A 23354-nucleotide genomic window follows, 5' to 3' on the forward strand; every position below is an offset into this window, starting at 1 on the left:
TGGAGAAGAGGTCAAAATCTTCACTTTCATGACCAAAAATAATAAACACAGGTAGGCCTCATTTTTATCCTTTTGGGTCTGTTGCATTGGCTGAGAAAACCTGAGGGGTGAGGTTAAACAGGGAGCCTATAAAAGCCCAACATTTCCCTCAAAGTACTGACTAGGAGGAAGACCAGACTCAGGAAGACAGGGTCTCACATTAATCTACTCCCATTTGCTCTGGGGACTTCCCTGGCCAAGCCTGGGTGCCTGTGCCCTAGGCAACGAGAAGGTCCCCATATCCCAAATGTTCTCCTAAAAGAAAGGCTGAAAGATTTTCCAACAAAGATGTGTCAGCTGGCCAATTCTGGGTAATTTTTAAAGAAAGCAAAGCCGTCAAGGTAACAGAAAAACAGGAAATTGCTTCTTCTCACTGGCCATGTTTTGCAATTTTCCTAGAAAGTACTTAAGCTGCATCTGCGATCACACACGCTGAGTAAAGGGAACAGAGACCGGGACATGGCTTTACTGGCAAATGGCTTTGTGAGGGGACCAACATGATTTCTGGTTAAGCTCTCCTATGAATGGCCTCATGCAGGGTCAGGGCTTCATTCTGCAGTGTCCCTGGCTGATGCTGGGCATACGAGGTACATCTGGGTCCCAGCACTGCTGCCACCACTTGCATCCTGGCCCATCAACTGAGAGCAGTCCCAATGTGAAAACCTGCCCCCACCACTCACTAGCAAGGAGACCACATGCAAATGGCTTGGCCTCTCTGGGCTTCTGCTTTCACATCTGTAGAATGGAGACCTGTGCCTTGTCAGGTCTCCACCCTTTGCTCCATCCCATAAGCACGTGAGCTCTGTTAAACACTCTACCCTTTACCTCACACAGCAGAAACTGTGGTGGCCCCAGGCCTTCATGGCAAGAGGACTAGTTTCAGTAGGCTGTGCCTGTTAAAAGAAGTATCTTTAGTTAAAAAAAAAAAGGGGGGGGGGAGGTTCTCCGTTCCTTGCTTCACCTGAGGGGGAGAGCTGAGCTGCAAGTGGAAGCTTGGCACATAGGAAGAGACACAGAGAGGGAAGACATTTGGACAGACAGGTGGAGAAGAAGGGCCTGCTTGCTTCTCGACTTTGGACTTCGAGTAGGGACTTGGGAGATGTGAAAGAGACGTGGGTTAGAGACACCCGGGGAGGATGACAACAGCAGCTGTTTTCTTGTTTGTACTCTGATTTTGCTCCTTGTGCCCAGGCTTGCTTGGCTCCTTATGCCCCTTTCCCTGGTTCCCCGCTAGAAGGTAACTTAGACTTGTAGCAAGCTTTTGGCCTCAGTGGCCCTGCTGTGGGACAACCCTGTTTGGCTCAGCATTTACCCACAAGGGGATGGGTGTTGCACCGGGAAACTATATCCTTTCTCTTCTTCCTTCTCTATGCACAATCATTTTTATTACAGATCTTTCACAATAAGAGTATACTTTGTCTTTATGTGATGAAAAACAGAATCCCTTTAAAGCATGCAAGTTTGGGAGTTCCAGATTCTCCTCAATCTGCCTGCTAACACCCACCCTCCTCTTTCCATAAGCATTCAGGGGACAGAGCTGAGGAACCAACATGGACACAGGGCCTGCCTCCTGCCTCCGGTAACCAGTTCCCCAGTCCAGCTAAGTTCCTTCCTCATTACTGAACTGCAGTGAAGTGCCTGCTGGATTTGCCTCAACATGGCAACATCTTCCTGCGACTCCACAGGTCATTTCCTGAGTCAGCTATGACCCCCTGGTCACTGAGGACACTCCCACCCAGCAGCCCTGGCCTGAGCTAAGGCTTCTAAACCCATCCCCCATGAGAGCCCCTTGAGGGCGCTCACTTTACCACCTCAAAAAAGAGAAGCAGGGAAGATGGTTTTTTAGGCAAACAAGGCAAATTAGGAGAATATAAACTCAGATTACCTCAGTTAACAGTAAAAGAGAAAAATATATATAAAGAGATGGAAAAATCAAAATGGTACAAAATGAGAAGCCCACCAAAGTACCACCAGAGTCAGATCAAGAAAGGAAATGTGACATTAAAACAGAGGAACAAACCATTGCCCCTGGGAACTGTGGCCAACCCCTGCCCAATCACGTGACGTCACACCACCACCCAGGATGGTCCGGAAAAAACCTCTGACTTGATTCCCATCCAAACATTTGACCTGATTTCCAGTTCACAGCAGTACAGGGCAAGGACTGAGCTGAACACCACACTAGGTAGCATACAAACCCGAGCCCAAGGCTGCGCTCCTGGCCCTGTCTCTTGGTATTTTAGGATCAGGAGGAAAGTGGGATTCACTGCACTAAGACAGACTGAAAGGCAGGACAACCAATGCAACATGTGTTCCTGGGTGATTTGGTCTTGAGAGATCAGCTGCAAGACACTTTCAGGATAACTGGCAAATTTGGGGTGTTAGATGATGTTGGTATTGTTTTGCTAGTCACTCTGTCACACTTCACCAGGAAGGGATGGATATGGAAGTATTTTTGGGTGGAATGTGATGATGCCCATAACCTATTTTTAAATACTCTGGCCTAAGAGGAAGTAAAAGCCACTCCTCTCATCCTGCCCCCATTCTCTCCCCAGAGGAAACAGTTGTTGACATTTTCTTGTGATTCCACCCAGGAAAAAATTTTAATGCACACTCTGTAAGGATGAGTGTGGGTGCATTGTTCTGACATTTACTCACAGGGAACCACATATGTTCCTGCTTTGTGTGTTGCTTTTTCTAGCCTTGGCCTGACCTTGGCTAAGTGTTTTCAAATAAGAGAAGCAGCTCAACATTAAGGGTGAATCTGAATGCCTGGCCTCAGATCTGGGCTTGCAATTTCCCAGCACCTGGCCACGGCAGGTAATTCTCCGCACCTCAACTTTCTCATCAGCAGAATGGAGACAGAGTAATTATGTGAAAAGCACTTTAATTATGTGACCAGCATCTGACACAGACAAGTGTGTAACTTATAAGTATCTCAGTGCCACACAACTTGAGACCAGGGTAGAAGCTTAGAGGTGAGATGACTAAGGTCACCCAACCAATGAGAGATGAAGTCTGATCTTAAAGGCCTTGCTCTTTAATATCAACTCTTTTCTCAGAGGCAGTAACTAGGATCCAGTGAGGTCACTCACAGCTAGCAGGATAAGAATTCAAATCCAATCTTAAAGCTAAATCTCACGTTCGCTCCCCGAAAGACAATGTAAGCAGAGGAACAGTCCTTTACTTTCATGCACCAAATCCAGAACTACTCCAGGTCTGAGGAGGCTGTGTTCCCTAAGGAGCAACCATACCAATTAAGTGAGGAGCAAGTGAAGGGGGAAGGTGTCAGGGCAAAGAACCGCTCAGTCTTATGTGTTCAGAGATCAGAGAAGGAGCACAGACCCAGCAGCAGAGTGATGAAGCCAGGCAGGGAGCAAGTGGAACTTTCACTCACGGGATGGAAGGCACAGGCCCTGGGGTGGCAGAGGCTGAGAACACCCAAAGGGCCATAATAAAAAGAGCCTCCAAGTGTCCTTGGAGGGGCTTTGGGAGGGTCTAAGGGAAGCAGTGCTGCAATGTGACAGGTTCAAGAGTAATGGTGGAGGAAGCTTTGAAGTGACCAGATTCTGCATACATTTAAGCAGAGTCCACTATACCTGGAAATGTTAGGAACCTAACCCATCTGGCCTGAGGCCACAAAAGAACATCTGTGGCCCTGCCTGGCTGGGCTCCCCATCACAACATGAGCAGGTAAGGGGTGTGATGCTGCTATAAAGTGTAGACCCAAGCACTCAGCTCTTCTTCTGATGGTGTGTTATGGGGAGAACTGGGACTACAAAAAAAGGTCTGTTGAACTCCTGACCCCCCCCCCCAGTACTTCAAAATATGATTTTATTTGGAATCAGAGTTGTTGCAGATGTAATTAGTTAAGATGAGGTCATATTGAAGCAGGGTACCCCTAAATTCAATGTGATCGGTGTCCTTAGAAGAGACACATGAGGGGAGACACATGATGATGGAGAAGGGGTTGAACATTGCAGCTATTAGTCAAGAATCATCAAGGACTGTGGCCACTGGAAGCTAGGAAATGGCAAAGAAGGATTCTCCCCTTGTCTTGCTGAGGTGGCCTTGCTGACACCTTGACTTTAGATTTCAAGACCGGGACAACCATGTCTGTTGTTTAAAGTTGTCCCCTTTGTGGTGTCTGGTTATAGCAGTCCCAGAAGGCTACCACGTTCAAACCCTTCCCAGAATGGACGGATCTCCATGCTCTCCCACCTCCCTGCACACACAAATGTGGGTGTCCTCACCATGCTGGGGAAGGGACCACACCCTACCCTTTACTCCCCTAAGCTGCTTACGTGGTCCTGCCCTACTCACGATACCATCCTCCTGGAAAACCACTTCAACAGCCTTTCTCAGTCCAGAATTCCCCAACTCCTTCCTGCCTCCATTTCCCAAACAGGAAGAAAAACACAACCTCATCCGTTAGTGTCACTTCCAATGCTACCTTCTCAACGCCTATCTTCCCTTTTTAGTGAATTTATTCACCCACCCACACCTACCCGGGTACTGAGAGCGGGACACCCACACTGAGAGGCATCAGCAGAGTGGGCTTCATGACTTCACAACTGGTACTTCCAGTCTACACTGGTGATCAGTTCATAACCAGGCCATCTCTCTGACCTGGCAGGAAGCTCTACAAAGGCAGGGGCTACTACGTCAGCTTTGATCCTGGCCCAGAGCAAGAGTTCAAATGCCAGTGGGCTCATTTCAAGTTTATTTCCAATGGAACTAACACTGGCTATGACTTCCAAGGGTATTCCTCACACTCATCACCACCACCCTGAGATATTGGTGCTGCTGCCTCAGTTTACAGAAGCTGAAACCCAGGGAAGAAGAAGGCAAAGCTGAACAAAGGCAACATTCCACCCTAATCTGCCCCAGCACTGCATGATTGGAAACTGAGGTGGGGGATGGTGGAGCAGAGACAAAAGGCAGTCCTTTTATTTGTCTGCATGATTCAAAGCCCATCCTGTCTCTGAAATAAAAGAACAAATTTGTGCTGTTTTCTTTAGGCTACAGATTAAACCCTCTCCATTTCAAGATCACCAGTTTGTGAGGTGCCCAAAACATTAAGCACCTTTGTTTTCCCAGGATCCCAGTATTTCCCACTGCTTTGTCTACAGAGAAAGTAACAAAGCTACAGTCTGTCCCTCTATGGGTGGAGAGCTGGGGTGAGAGCCCCAAGGTGGCTGAGAGCCACCCACAGCTCTCAAGGCAGTAGGAGGGACAATGACATCTGGATCTGAAAAGATGGCACTCAAACTTATGAGCAGGCATGAGTGTAGCATGAACTTTAACAAAGACATAATTTCTCTTCTTAATTCAATCATAAACTTAACAAAGATAAAAACCTACAGCAGCTTCCTAGAGTAATACTTGTAAACAGGAACTCACTTTTAAAATGAGTGTTCAGGATAATAATTTCCATCTATTAAATTCATAATAATCTTTTAAAAAAATTACACACTGTGGACTCGAAGACTGTTAACTGAGCACTATGATCCAGGTTAGGAGCACTGCAAACAGGTACCATCTGGAAAACCATCTGCAGTGTTTCAAGAGACAGGGTAATGCTCATATACTTTCCCCAATAAACTTAATTCCTATACACTAATCTAAAGAATCCTTAGAAAAACAAGATTTCTGCACAGAGAAGTTTATGTCCTTTATACTGGCGAGAATCTAGAAACAACTCTGATGCTAAGGAAAATAAAATGAGCCATCCATTAAGAAGTATTTGTCTCCTTCACACAAGCAGCACAGCGGTGTATGTATCAGTATATGTGATTTATATAATCTGCTGCCTTGTTTTACAGATTTAAAGACTTAACTTTAAAGAGTAACCTACCCAAGGTTTAACCTTAAAAATAAAGTGCAACTGTGTAGAAAATTAGGCCAGAAATATTCAAAATGCCTAATCATATTACATTTCTCATGGGAACCTGGTACTAAGGAATCAGCTGAAGGGCAACCTCTGTGGCCACTGCATGAGAGTGTGCCGCAGCCTACATTTAATGCTCACACCCCCCACCTCTACTCGCTCACCCAGTCCCACTATGCACAAGGTTGGAACAGCTCAGCGGTCATCAAAGAAGCTCTGAACCCACATGTCCAGCCCCCATCCAGGCACTAACTTGGGCACTGTCAATGCGTCTACTTCTCCCTAACTGGAAGTTCACAAAGGGCAAGGCTGACTGCGAGCCCCTCAATGCTTAGCACCATCATTAGCACAGACTTATGAAATGAGCAAAAAACAAACTAAAGTTATAAAAATGTGCTTTTGAAAAAGTCATGTGATTATAAAGGACACGTATAATTACCACCTGCATAACAAAAACCATGAGATTTTTTGTTTTCATGGAGCACCATTTGGACTTGTACAGATCTGTCAGCACAGCTGCTTTTTGAGGGTGTGGGTCTTGAGCTGGCCTTCAAACCTCGCCAGATTAAGAATCTGCCTGTTTTGCTCACAGACAGATGGCCTCAACAAACCCACATAATGAAGGGCTCCACACCTTCCTTGGTCAGAGTCCAGGCAGCCAGGACCCTAGCACTGAAAACGGCTGGGCTGTCTGGGTGAACATGAGTGAGTGACTGTTTAGTATCAACCTCCCCCAGTGGAATGTTGAGTGTAGCTTTTAAAATGTTTATAGGGTTGTGGAGTAACCAGAAAATGCTTCTGTTAGAATGTTCTGAGACAAAACAGGGATGCAAAGTTGCATTTACAATGTAACCACAACTGTGGAAAAGAAATGCTTAAGAGTCCAGCAGGAAATACACTAAAATGTGAACAAGAGTTGTCTTTGTGAAAAAAGACTGTGGGGTACTTTTGTTGTCTTCTTTTCCCATTTTCTACACTATCTTGAAAGGACACATTACTTTCATAACACAAAAAAATCTAGCAGTTTCTTATTTCCCGTCCTCACCACTTTTACTAGTTAGAACTGGAAAAGTAGGCCTCCTAGTGAACTAAGGATGCTGGCAACTAAGCTAAGAGCTAGCTTAAGCTTCTCACTAGTAGTCAGCAAGAGGAGATTAAATTGGCACTATCAATTTTAAACTGAGAGTTGCCTGCTGACTATAACTTTCTGAAAGGGCCTGGCTACTGGTCATCGCTGAAGGGAGAGGGAGGAGATGTCTTCAACTGATCCATCAGTGCTCAGACCCACGAGCTGGCAGATGCTGGAACATTCCCTGATTCCTAGGGCTCATTCCAGAGGTACTGAATTGATTAGAAGGAAATATGGCCCAAGACTTGGGATATTTCAGGATATTTAAAAGTTCCTAAGCAGACAGTCGAAGAGTCAATGGTTTAGTGAAAAGAAAAAAGGCAACTGGCAAAATGAGGAACAGCATTTTACTACTAAGCAAAAACTAGCAACTATGAATCATACTATTGATAACCTTAGAGCATCAAGAAGCGATACTAATATGTAAAATGTCTACATTTCTGGAAATGCCTGCAAAATATTTTCAAAACACAGTCATGGGTAGGGCAGATACTTACAGAGATGAGCACATCTCATAAAACTACTACCAAAAAAAAAAAAAAAAAAAAAAAAGATTTAGTTAGCACTCATTCTCTGAGTGTTCAACTGAGCACCTATCCGGAGTCAGGCACTTCACATTGAGGATGAACAGGCTCTCATTCAGACAATGTGTTTTAGCAGGGAGACAGAAAATAAACTACGATTTCATATAGCGAAAAGCATTCTGAAGACTACGAAACATAACATACTATGCAGAGGGCACATGTAAATTACAGTCTATTTCCTCATACAAGGAGAAATCTACCATTAGAACTTCCCTCTTATTTTTTATATAATCTTTAAATGTCCCCTTGAAGTTGACTACTTGAAACCAGTTACTAAGTACTTGAGCAGCCTGTCACAGCTGTATGACTCTCTGCCAACCTTACATAAGCCTCCCCTTTTCCTTTTTGTACTGCATTTATTTGGCAAGTGTTTACAAACAAGTTTGTTTACCTATCCTACAAAGGATAAAGACAAATGGATTGATATAAACATTGTATTCATATTCAATTTTCTATGGCACAAGTTAACGTCAATCATTTAATTAATAATCCCAATCACTACTTTGATAGCTGTTTCAATCTTAAACTCTTTGACAATCAGAGGGGCCCTTTAAGATCTGGGTCCTCAGTAAGTGACAGTTTAAATAGGTATTCTTGCCTTTAAAAACCACAAAAGTTAGGGAGAAAGCATTACATGGAATAGAATATAGTATCTTAAAATTGCGATATGCACAAAATGTAAATTCATCTATTGTGCAGAAAAATATTAAACCATGTTATTATTGAAAAAAAAAACCCCATTTTTTGAAAATCTAGGTTTAAACTCTGGCAGCATTACTTATGACTAGTAGATCTGGGTGAGTGAGTCCAGCCCAGGGCTCTTAGTAACAAGACCTGCAATTCCTCAGGCAAGTGGAAAAAAGGAGAGGGTCTGTTCTTAAGAGAAAACAAAAGATGGGCAATCATTGTACTTTCTGGCTGCCTCTGTCAGGCAACTGCTGACTTGCTGTGTGTCAGCAACGGCCTCATGCACATGTCACATCCCACTGAAGACCCAAGTTTCGATGGTAAGAATGAGCATCTCTTGTTTGACCCGCGGACAGATGTGTCACAAAAACTGTCACCTCCAAGGGTCTGCTGGCATTACTAACCAGCTTCTTCTGTGACTTCATTTCCCACTTAAGATTTAACTCTCCCCAGAGGAAGTTAATACTGACAGCCCAGGGCCCACCTCTGCCCCTGGGAAGAACTGCCTACCAAAGATGCAGGAGTACCCTGACTTCGAGAACACAGTTGTTCCAACAAAACAGGATTATCAAATGAATCCCACCTCTTACCAAATTCCTAATCTACGCCCCCACCCCCCAGAAAAGTCAAGATGGAGCATAAAGCTGGATCGAGGTACATTTCCTACTGCTTTTACCTGACAGCAGGGAATCACTTGACCAGTAGTCACCAACTGCCTCTCAGTCCTAGGTATGTCTCCCACCCCAATCCTGGGGTGTTATCAGCACCCCAAAGCTCTGTTATACTACCTCCCGCATTCTCAGGAGGCTTCCACTGACTTAGGTCCTTCCAAGTTCATACACATGAACCCAGATGCTAACTGGGTTTGATTTTTTTTTTAATCATTAATATATTTTCTCATATCCTCAGATTTTCAAATGTAAACCTGTGTAGGATACCCTTTCTCAGATGCCTAATTCTTATTAAAACATTCTCTTCTGTGTATGTACATGTGTATATGGGCCAGTTCCACTCCCAGAGTCTGGTTGGCAGGGCAGGGGCCACAGCAGCTCTGGTTTACTCCTGAGGCTCCCTTGCTCTGCAGAACTATATTCCCTGGAGAGTCCTACAGGAACATGAAACAGGACAGAAGCTTTCAGAGCTCCCTAATGGATTTAAGACAGCTGATCACTGTGGAGGAAGCTCAGTGGTCATACTACCCCTCCATTTCCCAAGAGAGCTTGCGAACCCTGGAGTCTTTCTGAGCCATCAGAGAGAACTTGGAACTGGCTCAGAGGCCCCACTGTGCTCCCCCTAAAGTCCTACGAGGCTGCTCTCAGGCCCTGCTCTTCCACCTGCAGAGTAAACATCTCATCTGGAGCCAGTCTGGAGACTAAAGAGAAACTGTTCGCTTTGGCAAAGGTGGCTGAGAAGTTCAAAAGTCAAATCTGGATCCACCTTCAGCAGTTATGTGGTCCTGGCCTTATTTTCTTACCCTTATTTTTTCTTTTGCCCCAACTTCTTCTGCTCACTATTTAATCCTCTGGTGTTGCATATGTTTTGTAAGACAACTCCAATCTTTTCTAGAGTTTAGCAGGGCAATAAATGAAATAGTCATAATCTTTAAACAACAGGTGAATGACAATATGAGAACAGGCTGACAGGAGAAGCCCCCAGCCCAAAAGATTGGCTGGTCTGAAGGAAGCACTGAAATGCTCTAGAAGCAGGCCCAAACCACAGAGAAGCTGCTCACACCAGTTAATGTGCTGATGGTGTCACTGAGGCAAGGTGTCCATTAAGGACAGCCCGAGAGACCTGGCCAAGGCAGCAGCACCCACTCTGGGCAAAACCTGCTACTGGCCTGTTTCAGATCTGAGAGTTTCTGTTGGTTCTAATTCACCTGATCACACGGTGATGAAGATTTTTAGTCTCCTTTCTTCCTTTCAAAGTGGGAATACTGGCAGTTCCCACCCAGAAATCCAAGACACCAGGCAACATGAGACACGTGCACTCTATAGCAAAGTAACCACAGTCCTGATTCTGAAGACTGATTCAGGGAGTTTAGTAATGGGAACTGGAAACACAAACTGGGCATTTCCTTCCCACCTCAGGGAGTACAAGGGGGAGGCCTGTCCATGGAATATCCACATCAGTGGACAGTGGCCATCATTATGATTTCAGGTCTTTGCTTTAACTCACAGGGACAATTTTCCCTTTGCTACCTTGGATGTAAATTCCTGCTGCTCTAGGAAATTCTGCAATTCCTCCACAGTTGGCTGAACTCCACGATGGGCTCTAAGCAGAATGCTGGGAGGGAGGATAAAGCTGGGGGGAGGGGATGTAAGAGGCTGTTCATATATCCTGTCCATCCTGTCCATTCAGCTGTGGTCACCTCTGTGTGGTCTCAGGCAAACCCCAATCCTTCAGCCTAAAATGATTCCTCTGGCCACCAAAGCTCCGCCTGCATACAGCAGTGCCAAGTCAGGGTCACAGAGGAAGCCCATACAGGCAAACCAAGAGAGCAGCCAGTGCACCAGAGACTGCAGAGTCATGGAGGTAAATGTGAGTAAAAGGGCTGAAGGTGAGGGCAAAGAGCTGAAGACATCTTGGGCCCAGAATTCCCTGCAAGTTCTAGACTTCTCAAATTTTCTCCACTCCTCTACCTGCATGTCTAGTAGACACTATAACATGTCCAAATGTAATCCTGCCTCCACTCAAACCTGTTCCACTCACAGCCACCTTCATGTGAGGGCTTGGCAGTTCCATCTCTCAGCTGCTCTGCTTGCTGTTCTCAGAGCTGTCCTCAACTACTCTTTCACACCACCCAGTCCTCCAGCAAGTTCTGTTGGCCCTTTTAAAAAAAAAAAATCACCCACCCAGGGGAATGCAAACTGGTCCAACCACTATGGAAAGCTGTGTGTAGGCTCCTCAAATTATTAAAAGTGGAGCAACCATCTGACCCAGCAACTCCACTCCTCAGAATCTACCCAAGAGACACAAAAACATGAATTTGAAAGGAAACCTGCACCCCTATGTTTACAGCAGCACTATTTGCAATATGTAAGATATGGAAACAACCTAAACGCCCAAAAAGAGATGACTGAATCAAGAAAATGTGCTATATACACATTGGAGTACTACTCAGCAATCAAAAAAGATAAACTCATGCCATTTGCAGCAATAAGGATGAAATTGGAAGGGATTATGCTCAGTGAAGTAAGCCAGAAGGAAAAAGAAAAATATTAGATGGTTTCACTTATAGGAGTAATATAGGGGATACAAATAGGGGATCAGGATACTAGCTGAGAGGAGAAATCAAACATTGTACAAAAATGAACAATGAAATCTGCACAGCCTCATCAGGCCCAGGCCTGATTTCTCACCTGGATTAAGGCGGTAGACTCCCAAGGTCTCCGTCTGCCCAACCTGCCCCCATACAAAGCCAGTAGATCCTCCAAATGTGTCTCATCTTAAATCAGATCAAGTCCCATCTCAGTGCCAAACCTTTCCATGCCTCTCCATCCACTGAGTAAAAGTTTTCCAATGGCCCCGAAGTGCCTAGGCCTGCCTAGTCAGCATGTGGTGCATGACATGAGTATAGTGAGAAAGTATTTAGAAATTTTAATAGCAATTTAATAGAAAATTTAATAGCAATCATTGCTACAATAGCTCAGGAGATATAAAAATATCAATATGGGATGGACTAGGAATTCAAAGAAACACCATGCCGGAGAGTTGAGAAGTGGGCTAAGCCTTCCCCAGGTCAGCCCTATGCTGCCTACACTTTCTCCCCATCAGCCCTCAACCACACTCCCACTCCGAGCTCAGCTGCCACGCTCCCTCACTCACTTCCAGCTTGTTTCCCTGCTCTGCACATATCCAAGCACACTTCCACCTCAGGGTATCTGCATGGCTCTGCCCTCTGTCTTCCAGACCCTCATTCAGACAGCTCACTCATACTTAGCTGGGTAGTTTTTGGTGTTGGCTTATTGTTTTCCACAGCAGTCATCATGCAATGTGAGTATAATGTCCTACGTTCATTTTTCTCTCTTCCCATTAGTATGCAGCCTATAGGAGGCAGGAGACACTGCTTGTGCTTACTTAGCACACAATGGGAACACAATACACAAATGCTGAGTGAATGAGAAGATGGGGAAGCCCAGGGTGCAACTGGGGTGGGCTTCACAGAGAAAATTTGGTACAGTACCTGAGGCAGACATTAGCAGACCTGAGCAGTCAGAAGGGAACCAAGGCCCACAAAGAAAGAGAATTGTCTATCATGTCACAGACTCAGGCTGGACCCCGCAAGTACCCTTGGAATCTAAAGGTGCTGTGCGGGACCCGGCATCATTTCTGGGATCAGTGTAATATTTATAAAGATGGAGGCTGGATAAGGAAACCAGCAAGAAAGCTGGCACTGAATTGAGGCAATGGAACTAGAGAAGGACAGATTTTGAGTGATTTCCAAGGGGAGGTGAGAGGGAGGGAGGAAACAGAGATCAAATGGATGCGGCATATGAAAGATCTCAAACACCAAGGACACTAAGGAGCAGAATAACCAGTGGAGACAGAGAAACCTCCTGTTGTGCCTGTCTTAAATGAAGGGGCTTTTTTAAGGTGGTCTGCCTTAGTCCCAGCACCCCGGGCCCTGAGGGCCTAAGTGTGTGCTCACAAATGTCTCCCCAAAACACAGTTTGTACTGCACAAGATCATTTTCTGAGTGGCTGGTGTCACTCTGACTTCTCCACTGCTGGATTCCAAGCAGGTAAGTGCAAAGCAAAACCTCCCTTAAGCATATATTAAGCATCTACCTGACACTCAACACTTTGGTGCTTAAAGAAAGAACAGAGAGAAAGGACAGGGTCCTGCCCCATCCCCCAACCCTCCATGACAGGGAAACATGAGATAAAGAGGAATGCACATGTGATACGGTTATAGAGTAAAAGACAACCCCACATAACATTTGTCTGCACAAAACTCATTTGGGAGATTGTCAAAAATTGTCCAAAAAAATCATTTTTATCCTTAATTCCTAACAGAGTAGAAGGAGAGCAGAAATCCATATAGACTGCCTACCTCAAGCAACTTGTTAGATATGTGTGTATGGGGGACAGTGCCTAAGTGGAAAGAGGCAGAACTGTGCCTGGTGAAGGGGGTAGCTGGTCCTGGTGGGTCAGAGTGGGAGGAGACAGGCATGTGTATGAGGCTTATTTGGGGTTGACTTAAATATGCAAATAAACAGGAAAGTCAACTGCCATTTAGAAAGCTAGAAAGCCAGGAGAATGTAGAATTAACCACTGAAACTTAAAACAGAGCATGTCAATCACTTAATTAGTAGTACCCTAGGAAAAATAATGGAGGGAGGAAGGGTTACTGGAGTTCTGGAACACACTGGGAACCTTCTGGAAACAGACCCAGAATGTGTGTGGGGAGAAACAGAGTATAACTCCATGCCTTTGGGTTATCCTTCTGAACACTCTGATCTTTTGCACTGCCTACAATGCAAAGCTAGTTTTCCTTACAAAATACTGCCTAAAGTGTTAGGGAAAGACAAGGGCACAAAGGAAAATATCCCCAGAGCTAAATATAGCAATCAAACAAATACCTAAGTCAAACAAGCTGTAATATTAATGACGCATGAATGAACAGTAACTGTTTCCAGGGCTGAGGAAAAGCTGGCCACCTCATCCGGGAGTCACACAAAGATTCATCAATGTCACTTCTAAGTAAGAGGAGACGAGGACAATTGTCTTCCCTATGGTAGGACCCCACCTGGGACAGAAGGTAGTTTAAACTGATAGTATTTTCTCATTAGGCACAGAGAAAATCTGTTTTCAGCTTAACCTGCAACAGTTACAGGCTCTGACCAGGATACATTATTAATTAGTTAAAAGAAAAGCCCCATTTTTAGTTACCCATAGAATTAGGTATCTTCAAACACTGACCTAGAATTGACAGTACAGCTAACTCTCTGTTGACCACGGTAATGGGAATTTTAGGAAGGATGAAAGTTAATTGAGAAGCAAAAACAATCCTATTTTGTACTCAACAAGACACATATCACTGCATCAAGGATGGTGGCTTCCAATGACTCTCCACCAAGGCCCTTAGGATCGCCCATCTATGCTAGATTTAAACCACACATTTCTGGCTCAACAAGCCAAGTGGCTGGACCCTCCACTATGCCTGGGTCTAGAAGATAGGAGAGCAATCTCCAATTTTCAGGCTTGGGAGACACAGGGAGAGCACGGGCAAGCACCCTGTGCTTTACCGGGAAAGCAGCTCTCCTACTGAGCCTTCAGCAGAACTTCCAGCAAATGATGTATGACGGTATGAGGGCAGCGTGGCAAGGCCACCCGAGCTCCTAGGCAGAGAGGAAGACAGGGGCCTTAGGTTCACTGGAGGGGGGACCGCAAGGTCCGAAAGGAGACAGGGAGAGAGTTGGCTGTACTGACATGACAAGTACACCCCCAGCAAGCAGCCCAGCATTTCTAGGAAGGAGAAAAGCAAACCGCCGTCCCACCTCGGGCTGCGCGGTCACAAGTGAGGCAGGGTTGGGACCAGTCGCCATTTGGGCGGGAGGCTAGCCCCAGGTGCGGCAGGAAGGGGTGGCGCTGGCTCAGCGGCTGCAGCTCCTCGCTCTGACCCAGCGGGGCCCCTGTGCGGTGCTGGGGGCACAGCGAGGCCTCGGGCGCTGTCGGGTAGGGACACACACACATACACACAGAGAGAGACACGCCATTAGAGGAAGAGGGTGTGGCAGAGGTGTAAGCCAAGGCTGATGCCCAGTGAGCTTGAAGGGACTGCCTGGCTGCCAGCCATATTCTGATCCTGAACATACAGCCTGAGCCTGAAGTCTGAGGGGGAGAGCTGGGACCATGTCAGCAGCAGTCAGCCCAGTGGAAGTAACAGACACCTGTGTCGGGAAGTCCCTAGCCAGACTCCCAGGCTCTCACACACAATGCCTCACCCCTGCACTAGCACCACACCACAAACTACTGATGGAACAGGATGCTATAGCAGCTCCTTACTTTGCTTGCCCTGGTTTCTTGAGAGTAATGACTGCAAAGGGCAAACTAACAGTGAAGAGCAGCTCCCATGGCCACAGCTACTTCCCAAAGAGGAAGCCAAGGCAGACAAAGACCAACTCAAACCACAGGGAGCCTTCAGGGAGGGGAGGAGGAGGATGAGGGGCGGGGAGAGGTTCCCTGAGAAAAATAAACAACCTCACTTCTTAAAAGGCAATCTTCACTTTCTGATACAATCCGGCCTAGGAGACTTCTGAAAATCCATCCATGTTACAATGCTTCCTAAGCAGTTTCATGAAGGTCACAACCTCTACTTATTTTACAGAGCAATTCAAACTAAGAGGGAGAAATGACAATAACTAAAAATGGGACAAAAACTAGAAAACCCGCTCCAAGCTTGATAATAACTTAAAATTCCTAGAGGCTGAAAGTCTGACTTTGAAATATGCAAATCTCCTATTTTTCAAAATTTTCACATTTCTCAAAATTCAAATTGAAACCTGCAAAGGTAGGAAATGTCAGTAAGTGGTCTGGTAATGGAACCACTGACTAAGCAAGGGCTGACAGGGTTTGTCAAACTACAAACAACTTCTTTAAAAAAATTTTTTTCTGTGCTGACGCAGTATTACCAATTCAAAACAAGGGTACAGAGACCTATGTTTTTGTTTTCAGTCAGAAGACACAGTTTCTGCATGCTCCCCAACTCTACCCTATGGGCCAGTCGGGCCACCTGCCTTCACACCACACTGTGAAGGCGAAGGGCACACAGCCTGGGACTACTGGCCAGGAAGCCAACATGGCCCCCAGGGACTAGCTTCGCCAGGCCCCGAACTGCACTTCTGAACAATGGGCAGAACAAGAAAACAGAGCAGCACCATTTAGCACAGACCCAGCCATACAACCAAATCACCAAGAAACCTCCTCCATGTGCTGGGTAAGGAAGCCTTGCTCACACTGATACCTGCAGAGGATTTTATTTTCTCCCTCTAAAAGTGAGACAGCGACATCCCATATCTCACCATCTGTGATACTGAAGTACAATAAAACACTGAGCCAGTCATAAGACTTGTAGCCCAATCATTAGAAAAGAATTTAATAGGATTAAAGCAACAAAATTACCAAGGAAGAGCATTAGTTTTCTCCTCCCGAATACAGTCAACTCTCCACTGCCTGTGCAGCAGGCCAACCCTTTCACTCCAGCCTCTCCTGAGGAGGAAGCAGACAAACCCGTCTCTATGCCTGCCTTTTACCTAGGGGTACTGGGCCAGCCCTACCCAGAGGTACTGAATCAGACCACAGGGCAGCAGAAGGTCTCAAGACCTCCAAGCCCAAGTGGCCAAGGGGCCAAAAGCCCCTTTGTTAAGTGTGAGTCAATGCAGACCAAGGACACTATTGTCTGAGCTGTGCAAAGCTGAGAATGGAGAACAGAGGCAAGCTCTCACCCAGCCCAAGGGCACCCACCCTACCTTTCTCCCAGCGCTGCTGCACTCAGCGCACTCTGGCAAGGGGTAGGGAGTGCTTCCACTACTCACATCCATGGTAGGAGGCAGGTGATCCCCCGGCCTTGCCATATTCCTGCTCTGAATAGCTGGTGGAGAGGTTGGGCTGGCTGGAGCCTCGGCCAAAGGTGATCTGGTTGCTGCCCATGCCAGTGGCAACCTGGGCCATGCGTTCTTTGGTTTTGAGAGCCTGGGCCCTCTCAGCCTTCAGCCGCTCCTCATCTTTGAGGAGGGCCACCAGCTGCTTTGATTTCTCACGTACATTGATGCCCTGGTCCTTGCCGTCACGATCGATGTACTGGAAGTCCTTCAAAGTCTGGATGGCAAAAATGTTCTCACGGCACTGCTGGGCCACCCGCTCAGAGCCCGTCTTGATGAGGTAGTCCAGCAGCGTCAACGCCTTGTACACATGCCGCCAGTTCTTGCCATGGTCATTGAGCCGCTTCCAGACCATGCTCATGATCTCTGAGAAGGCCACCACATTGTAGGTCAGGTCTGCGATCTCGGTCATCAGAGAGCTAGACGGGCCCCATGGATCATTGGACGTGGCTTCCCGGACTTTTATTTCGGCTTCTGAGTAATTGTTCACAATGTTTTTCATCTGCCGTCTGATAGACGAGGTCGTCATTTTTTACCTTCTGGGTTGCAATGTAAAGCCCTTCAAAGAGAGAAACTTCCGTGTCCTGGGCAAGTTGGAGCCCTGTGAGAGTTCAGTTTCTGCAACAGATCTAGAGCAAGGTCTCCAACAGTCATTTCCTCCACTGGAGACTTGGGCCTGAGAAGGTGGAAGCCATGACCTAGAGAAAGAAAGAAAACACTTAGTGTGCCATGAGCTCCCCAAGACCACAGGACACACCAGCTCAGACATTTCTGTGAATAGCGGGTACTGGGAGCTAGGGGACAGTGCATGGACATGCCCTAGTATCCCTAGGAGGGAAGAATCCGCCGTTCTTTCAAAACTATGATAAAATCAACACAGCAAGTTAATAAACAAAATTTAAACTCAAGTTTTAGTCTTGAGAAGAAAAGTAGCAAATATTATGACTATGTTTCTATTTTCAAAATACTTCCACAGAATGGCCTTTTGGGTTGTGATTTCCCTGCATGGCAACAGGAAGCTACAGAAGAATCCAAGTATTAGGGTGAGTTGGTCTGACAGATCAAGAAAAGTCTCTCATTTTTGGTATATCTTAAACCCCAAATGCCTAGCTATACATTTGGCTTTGGTCAAATTTGGCTTTGGTCTAACTCATCAGGGAATTTTCTGTGAGCCCCATTTTCTCCTGACATTTCATAAAGGTTTTAGACTACTATTCTAGAATATGGTTAAAGCCATCCACTGGACTTTCAAAAATCTCCAGCATCTGGCCTGAGCTAATACAGCCTTAAAAATAATCTGGCTTTACCAGTATCATTCTCAATGGTGAAAAGCTGAAAGCAATTCCATTAAGATCTGGAACAAGACAAGGATGTCCACTCTCACCATTGCTTTTCAATATAATACTGGAAGTCCTAGCCAGGGCAATAAGACAAGAGAAAGACATCCAAGGAATCCAAATAGGAAAAGAAGAAGTCAAACTATCACTATTTGCAGACGATATGATATTATACATAGAGAACCCCAAAAACTCCACAGAAAAGCTAATTCAACTCATCAATCAGTTCAGTAAAGTGGCAGGATACAAAATCAACACGCAAAAGTCAGTAGCCTTCCTATACACAAACAATAAATCTGAAGAAGAAGAAATCAAAAAGACCATCCCTTTTGTTATTGAAACAAAAAAAATCAAATATTTGGGAATAAATCTAACAAAAGAGGTAAAGGACCTATACAAAGAAAACTATAAAACACTGTTAAAAGAAATAGAAGAAGACACAAAGAAATGGAGAGACATCCCCTGCTCATGGATTGGAAGAATAAACATTATTAAAATGGCCATCCTTCCAAAAGCAATATACAGATTCAATGCTATTCCAATCAAAATTTCAATGTCATTCTTCAAAGAAATAGAACAATTATTGATGAAATTCATATGGAATCACAAAAAACCCCGAATAGCCAAAGCTCTCCTGAAAAAAAAAGAAGGGAATGGAGGCATCAGACTCCCAGACTTCAAACTATACTACAAAGCCATAATCATCAAAACCGCATGGTATTGGAACAAGAACAGACATACAGACCAATGGAATCGAATAGAAAATCCAGAAATAAACCCACAGATTTATGGTCAACTAATCTTTGACAAAGGAGCAAAGAATATGCATTGGAGCAAAGAAAGTTTGTTCAATAAATGGTGCTGGGAAAACTGGGTCGCTACATGCAAAAGAATGAAGCTTGACCACCACCTCACACCATACACAAAAATCAACTCAAAATGGATTAAAGAACTAGACATAAGACCTGAAACCATAAAATATATAGAAGGAAATATAGGCAAAACACTACGTGATTTGCACATCAAAGACATCTTTACAGACACATCACCCAAAGCAGTGATAGTGAAGGCAAAGATAAACAGCTGGGACTACATCAAATTAAAGAGCTTTTGCACAGCAAAAGAGACAATAACAAAAACAAAGAGAAACCCCACCAACTGGGAGAACATTTTTGCACCCAACACTAATGATAAAGGACTGATCACAAAAATCTGCAAAGAGCTGATGAGACTCAACAACAACAAAGAAAATAATCCAGTCAAAAAATGGGCAGAAGAGCTTAAAAGAAACTTCTCTGAAGAGGAAATGCAAATGTCCAACAGGCATATGAAAAAATGTTCAACATCACTTGTCATCAGGGAAATGCAAATCAAAACTACCATGAGATACCATCTTACACCAGTGAGAATGGCACATATTAAAAAAACTAGCAACAACAAATGTTGGCGAGGGTGTGGAGAAAAAGGAACTCTTCTGCACTGTTGGTGGGAGTGCAAACTGGTCCAACCACTGTGGAAAGCTGTGTGGAGATTTCTGGACCTACTAAACATAGAGCTTCCATATGATCCAGCAATTCCACTCCTAGGTATTTACCCAAAGGACACAGAAACATCAATTCCAAAGAACACCTGCACCCCTATGATTATAGCAGCACTGTTTACAATAGCTAAGCTTTGGAAACAACCCAAATGCCCAAAAATAGATGACTGGATCAAGAAGATGTGGTACATATATACCATGGAATATTACTCAGCATTCAAAAAAGATAAACATATGCAATTTGCTGCAACATGGATGGCGCTGGAAGGGATCATGCTCAGCGAAATAAGCCAAAAAGAAAAAGAAAAATACCGGATGGTCTCACTCATAGCAGGAATCTAGAAAACTTAAATAAGGGACCAGTAAAATGAATAACTATAAGAAAGTGAAAATCAAAATCAACAAAAAACTATGAACCAGAGACACTTTTAGGGGGGCGGGGGCGGGAGGGGAGGGATTGGGGTCAGAATGGGGGGGCTGCAATTGTATGGGGAATATAACAATAAAATTTATTAAAAAAAAAATAATAATAATAATCTGGCTTTAGCCAAGTCCCCTCAATTTACAGAGGAGAAAACTGAGGCCCAGGGTTACACAATAAAGGGTGAAACCTGTACTATGCCACAAACACAGCTAGCCAAAGAAGAAACATTTACCATGCTAGAGGGAGGTCCACATCTCCAACAATGGGCTCTGGTCCAGGAGTTTGGGAACCCCCATTGGTATGGCTTACCAGTGAACACTTAGCACCATGCCTGACGCAGATATAAACACTGCTAAATAAACAGATGAAACAAGAACAGTGTCCTTGTCCCCAGTCTGGTGAGCGCACAGAGGAATCTGAGGATGCAAAGTCAGACATGGGAAGGACTTGCCAGAGATTATCCTTACTCTGACTTTCAAAACTGAGGATACCTGAGTAGGTGGAAGAGAAGTGGTTGTATGGTTATTCCTCACCTATAATATGAGAAAACCTTTCCAGAAGATTTCAGGACTGTCCAAAATAGAAAGACCCAGCTGAGATCTAAACACAAGGGAGGGGCTCCCCCATCATGCATACCCCCACCTCCCATGCCTCGCAGGCCCCACTAACCCTGTAAAGGAGCCACGGCAGCCTTATGCCAGGCTTTGTCTCATTTAATGCTTATGAAAACTCTCTAGGTAAGGATTATTTTTCCTATGGTACAGAGAAGACCCTGAGGTTTGGAATCCCTAGGTCAGCAGACTACAGTCACCCAACTGGGGCTCTCCTCCCTATGCAGCACCCCATGCAACCCAAGGCCAAACTTCTGTGATGCTTCTGCTAGAGAAACAATGGATAGCCCCCAACTTCCTCATCTAAAGCCTCAGCTGGGTAATGGGCACATCAAAAAATAACCAAGCAAACAAAAGTAGGGAGCAGGGGGAGCCACAGGAAACCAAATGAACACTCATCACATGTAACCATACATATAATAGACAGCTTTGCAAATTTCATCCTGGTGACAACAGACACATCTGCTTCAGCCAACAAGGCCTTTACTCCACCCTCAACTATGCCAAGAATTCTGTTTCCACCTTCAAGCCACAGAACTGTGCTTCCACAGACAGCAGGCATATTCTGCCTCTCCACCAATCTGACCAGCTCTCATAAATCCTCTAACACCTGCCAAAGAACCAGGGGTTACAAACTTCTGCAATGACCTGCACATCTGACAACAAGGTTTTCCCTTCACAGCAAAATTCACTGCTAGCAAAAATGGAATGCACCTGGTAAAGGAAAAAAAGAACACTTTGATTTTTAATGAGTAATTTCCCAAATACTCATCAAAAGCAATAGTAACATCCAGATATATTTAGTACCTAGAGGCCTTATGATGTGCCTGGGACCACTGAGCACTCCATTTGTCATTCCATTTGGTACATGGCAGCTAACTGTCCCCCTCTTTAAAAAAGCAAGAAGAGGTCCTCTGCTACTACCCTCCAGGTCAAAACTGCTTCTATCAAGCAGGAGAGAAAATGGTCCTGGTAAAAAAGACCTCAACGGTTGAATATAATGAAAAATTGTTTTCCTGAGGGAGAAATGATGCCCCAGACTCTGCTCCCCTCCTCTACACCACAGCCACCCTGGGTGAGCCTGAAGTCCTCTAGCTGGACCTGACATCCCAGGGAGAGTTGTGAGGTTGGCCAGGGCACCCATCAAACCTCCTAATCCTTTGGTAGCAAACTAAAGCAGCAAATCCTGCGAGTAAGAGCTGAGATGCCCCTGGCCTCCTAGACACAGGCTGGGAAAGGAACTCCAATTTGTAAACAGGGGACACAGACCAAGGCAGGGGCTTTCTCTACCAGGCTCAGCTTGCAAAGACATTTTTTTGGCAGTCTCTGAAATATTTAGGCTTTGAGAAAGACAAATCTAGTAAAATGTTTGTTATGGTCAGAAAAATACATATAAAGAATAAATAACGTGAATGGCTGCCTGCTATTTTTATAAATGATATAGACAAAGACAATCTTTAGGACCAACAAACTTTGAGAAGGGCAATATGCAAGGATAAAAAATTCCTGAGAGGAGAAAGGACACCAAAGGTGCCTCCAAGAAACTATTTTCAAGGCCACTGGGTTACATGCTTCATCCCAGACTCTGCGGACTGAAACTTCCAAATCTGACCATGAAGGAACCTGGCCACACCTGTGGGCTGCACGAGGTTCTCCCAGGCTGCTCAGCTCTGTGGTCACACTTGTCCATGTTGACCTCTGACCTCATTTTCCTCATTTTTAAATATCTCGCTCTCAGCTTCAGGATTGAACTGTAAACACTTAATTTATCTTCCATCCCAGCAAACATCTGCCAGGCACTCCCTCCCAGAAGCAAAGCCCCGAATACACACCATCCTAAAGTATTCATCCTGTGTACTTTCTAGAATCAGAGTTTTGTTTTGTTCCCTTTTTTTTTTTTTAAATAGTTTGCATGCTCTACTTTCCAAACTTTCCTTCTCACAATTTGTCAGTTTTCTTCCATTTCTATCTTGCTGAGCCTGAACTGAGGTACATGCATAAGCAACTAAAACAGGATGATTTGTCACCCTTGGGTTCTTCGTTCAAGCCTGTAGGAATATGGTCAGTTCACAAACACCCAATGATTTACTGAGGACCTCTAGGCCAAATACAGGGAAGGAGGGAGAAGGGGAATGTCAAACAGGAAGGAAAATTAAACTTCACTAAAGGTTTAGAACAAGATGGCCGGGGGGGGGGGGGGGGTCAGGATAGATGAGTGATTTTCTAATTTCCTAAGTTACACACTGACAACTGAAGGGACAAATGCCATTAGAATATAACTAAATGATAAATGCTTCTAGAAATCTAGCTCTATCATCAGGTATTACATACAACTATTTTTAAGGGGTAAATTAAGCAAAGGCATTTGTACAATTGTTACAACTTTAAATCTTTTTGAATGGGGGCAGCAAAATTATTTCAAGTTAGAATTTACCATTCAAAGCTAATAAATATTGCTGTATCTACCAAGAGAGCTGGACCAGGAGCTGGAAAGGCCCAGAGGACAAC

General features: G+C 44.9%; 1 protein-coding gene across 6 annotated transcripts in view; it reads right to left on the bottom strand.

Annotated features, from left to right (window-relative positions):
* The window catches only part of EPN2 (epsin 2), a gene marked incomplete at both ends in the record, with an annotated part of 41433 nt that extends 23970 nt beyond the window's left edge, over positions 1-17463 (bottom strand). For 3 of the 6 annotated variants that reach the window (XM_084237552.1, XM_084237551.1, XM_084237550.1), the window contains 2 exons: positions 14832-15002; positions 16869-17463. In XM_084237552.1, coding sequence (XP_084093678.1) covers positions 14832-15002; positions 16869-17463 — 766 coding nt within the window. The remainder of the gene's footprint in view (positions 1-14831; positions 15003-16868) is intronic. The other 3 variants (XM_084237555.1, XM_084237554.1, XM_084237553.1) reach the window with 1 other exon arrangement.
* Between the last annotated feature and the right edge of the window lie 5891 nt (positions 17464-23354).

The sequence above is a fragment of the Talpa europaea genome (assembly GCF_964194135.1).
Source record: "Talpa europaea genome assembly, chromosome: 7".
In the NCBI taxonomy this organism is placed as follows: Eukaryota; Metazoa; Chordata; class Mammalia; order Eulipotyphla; family Talpidae; genus Talpa; species Talpa europaea.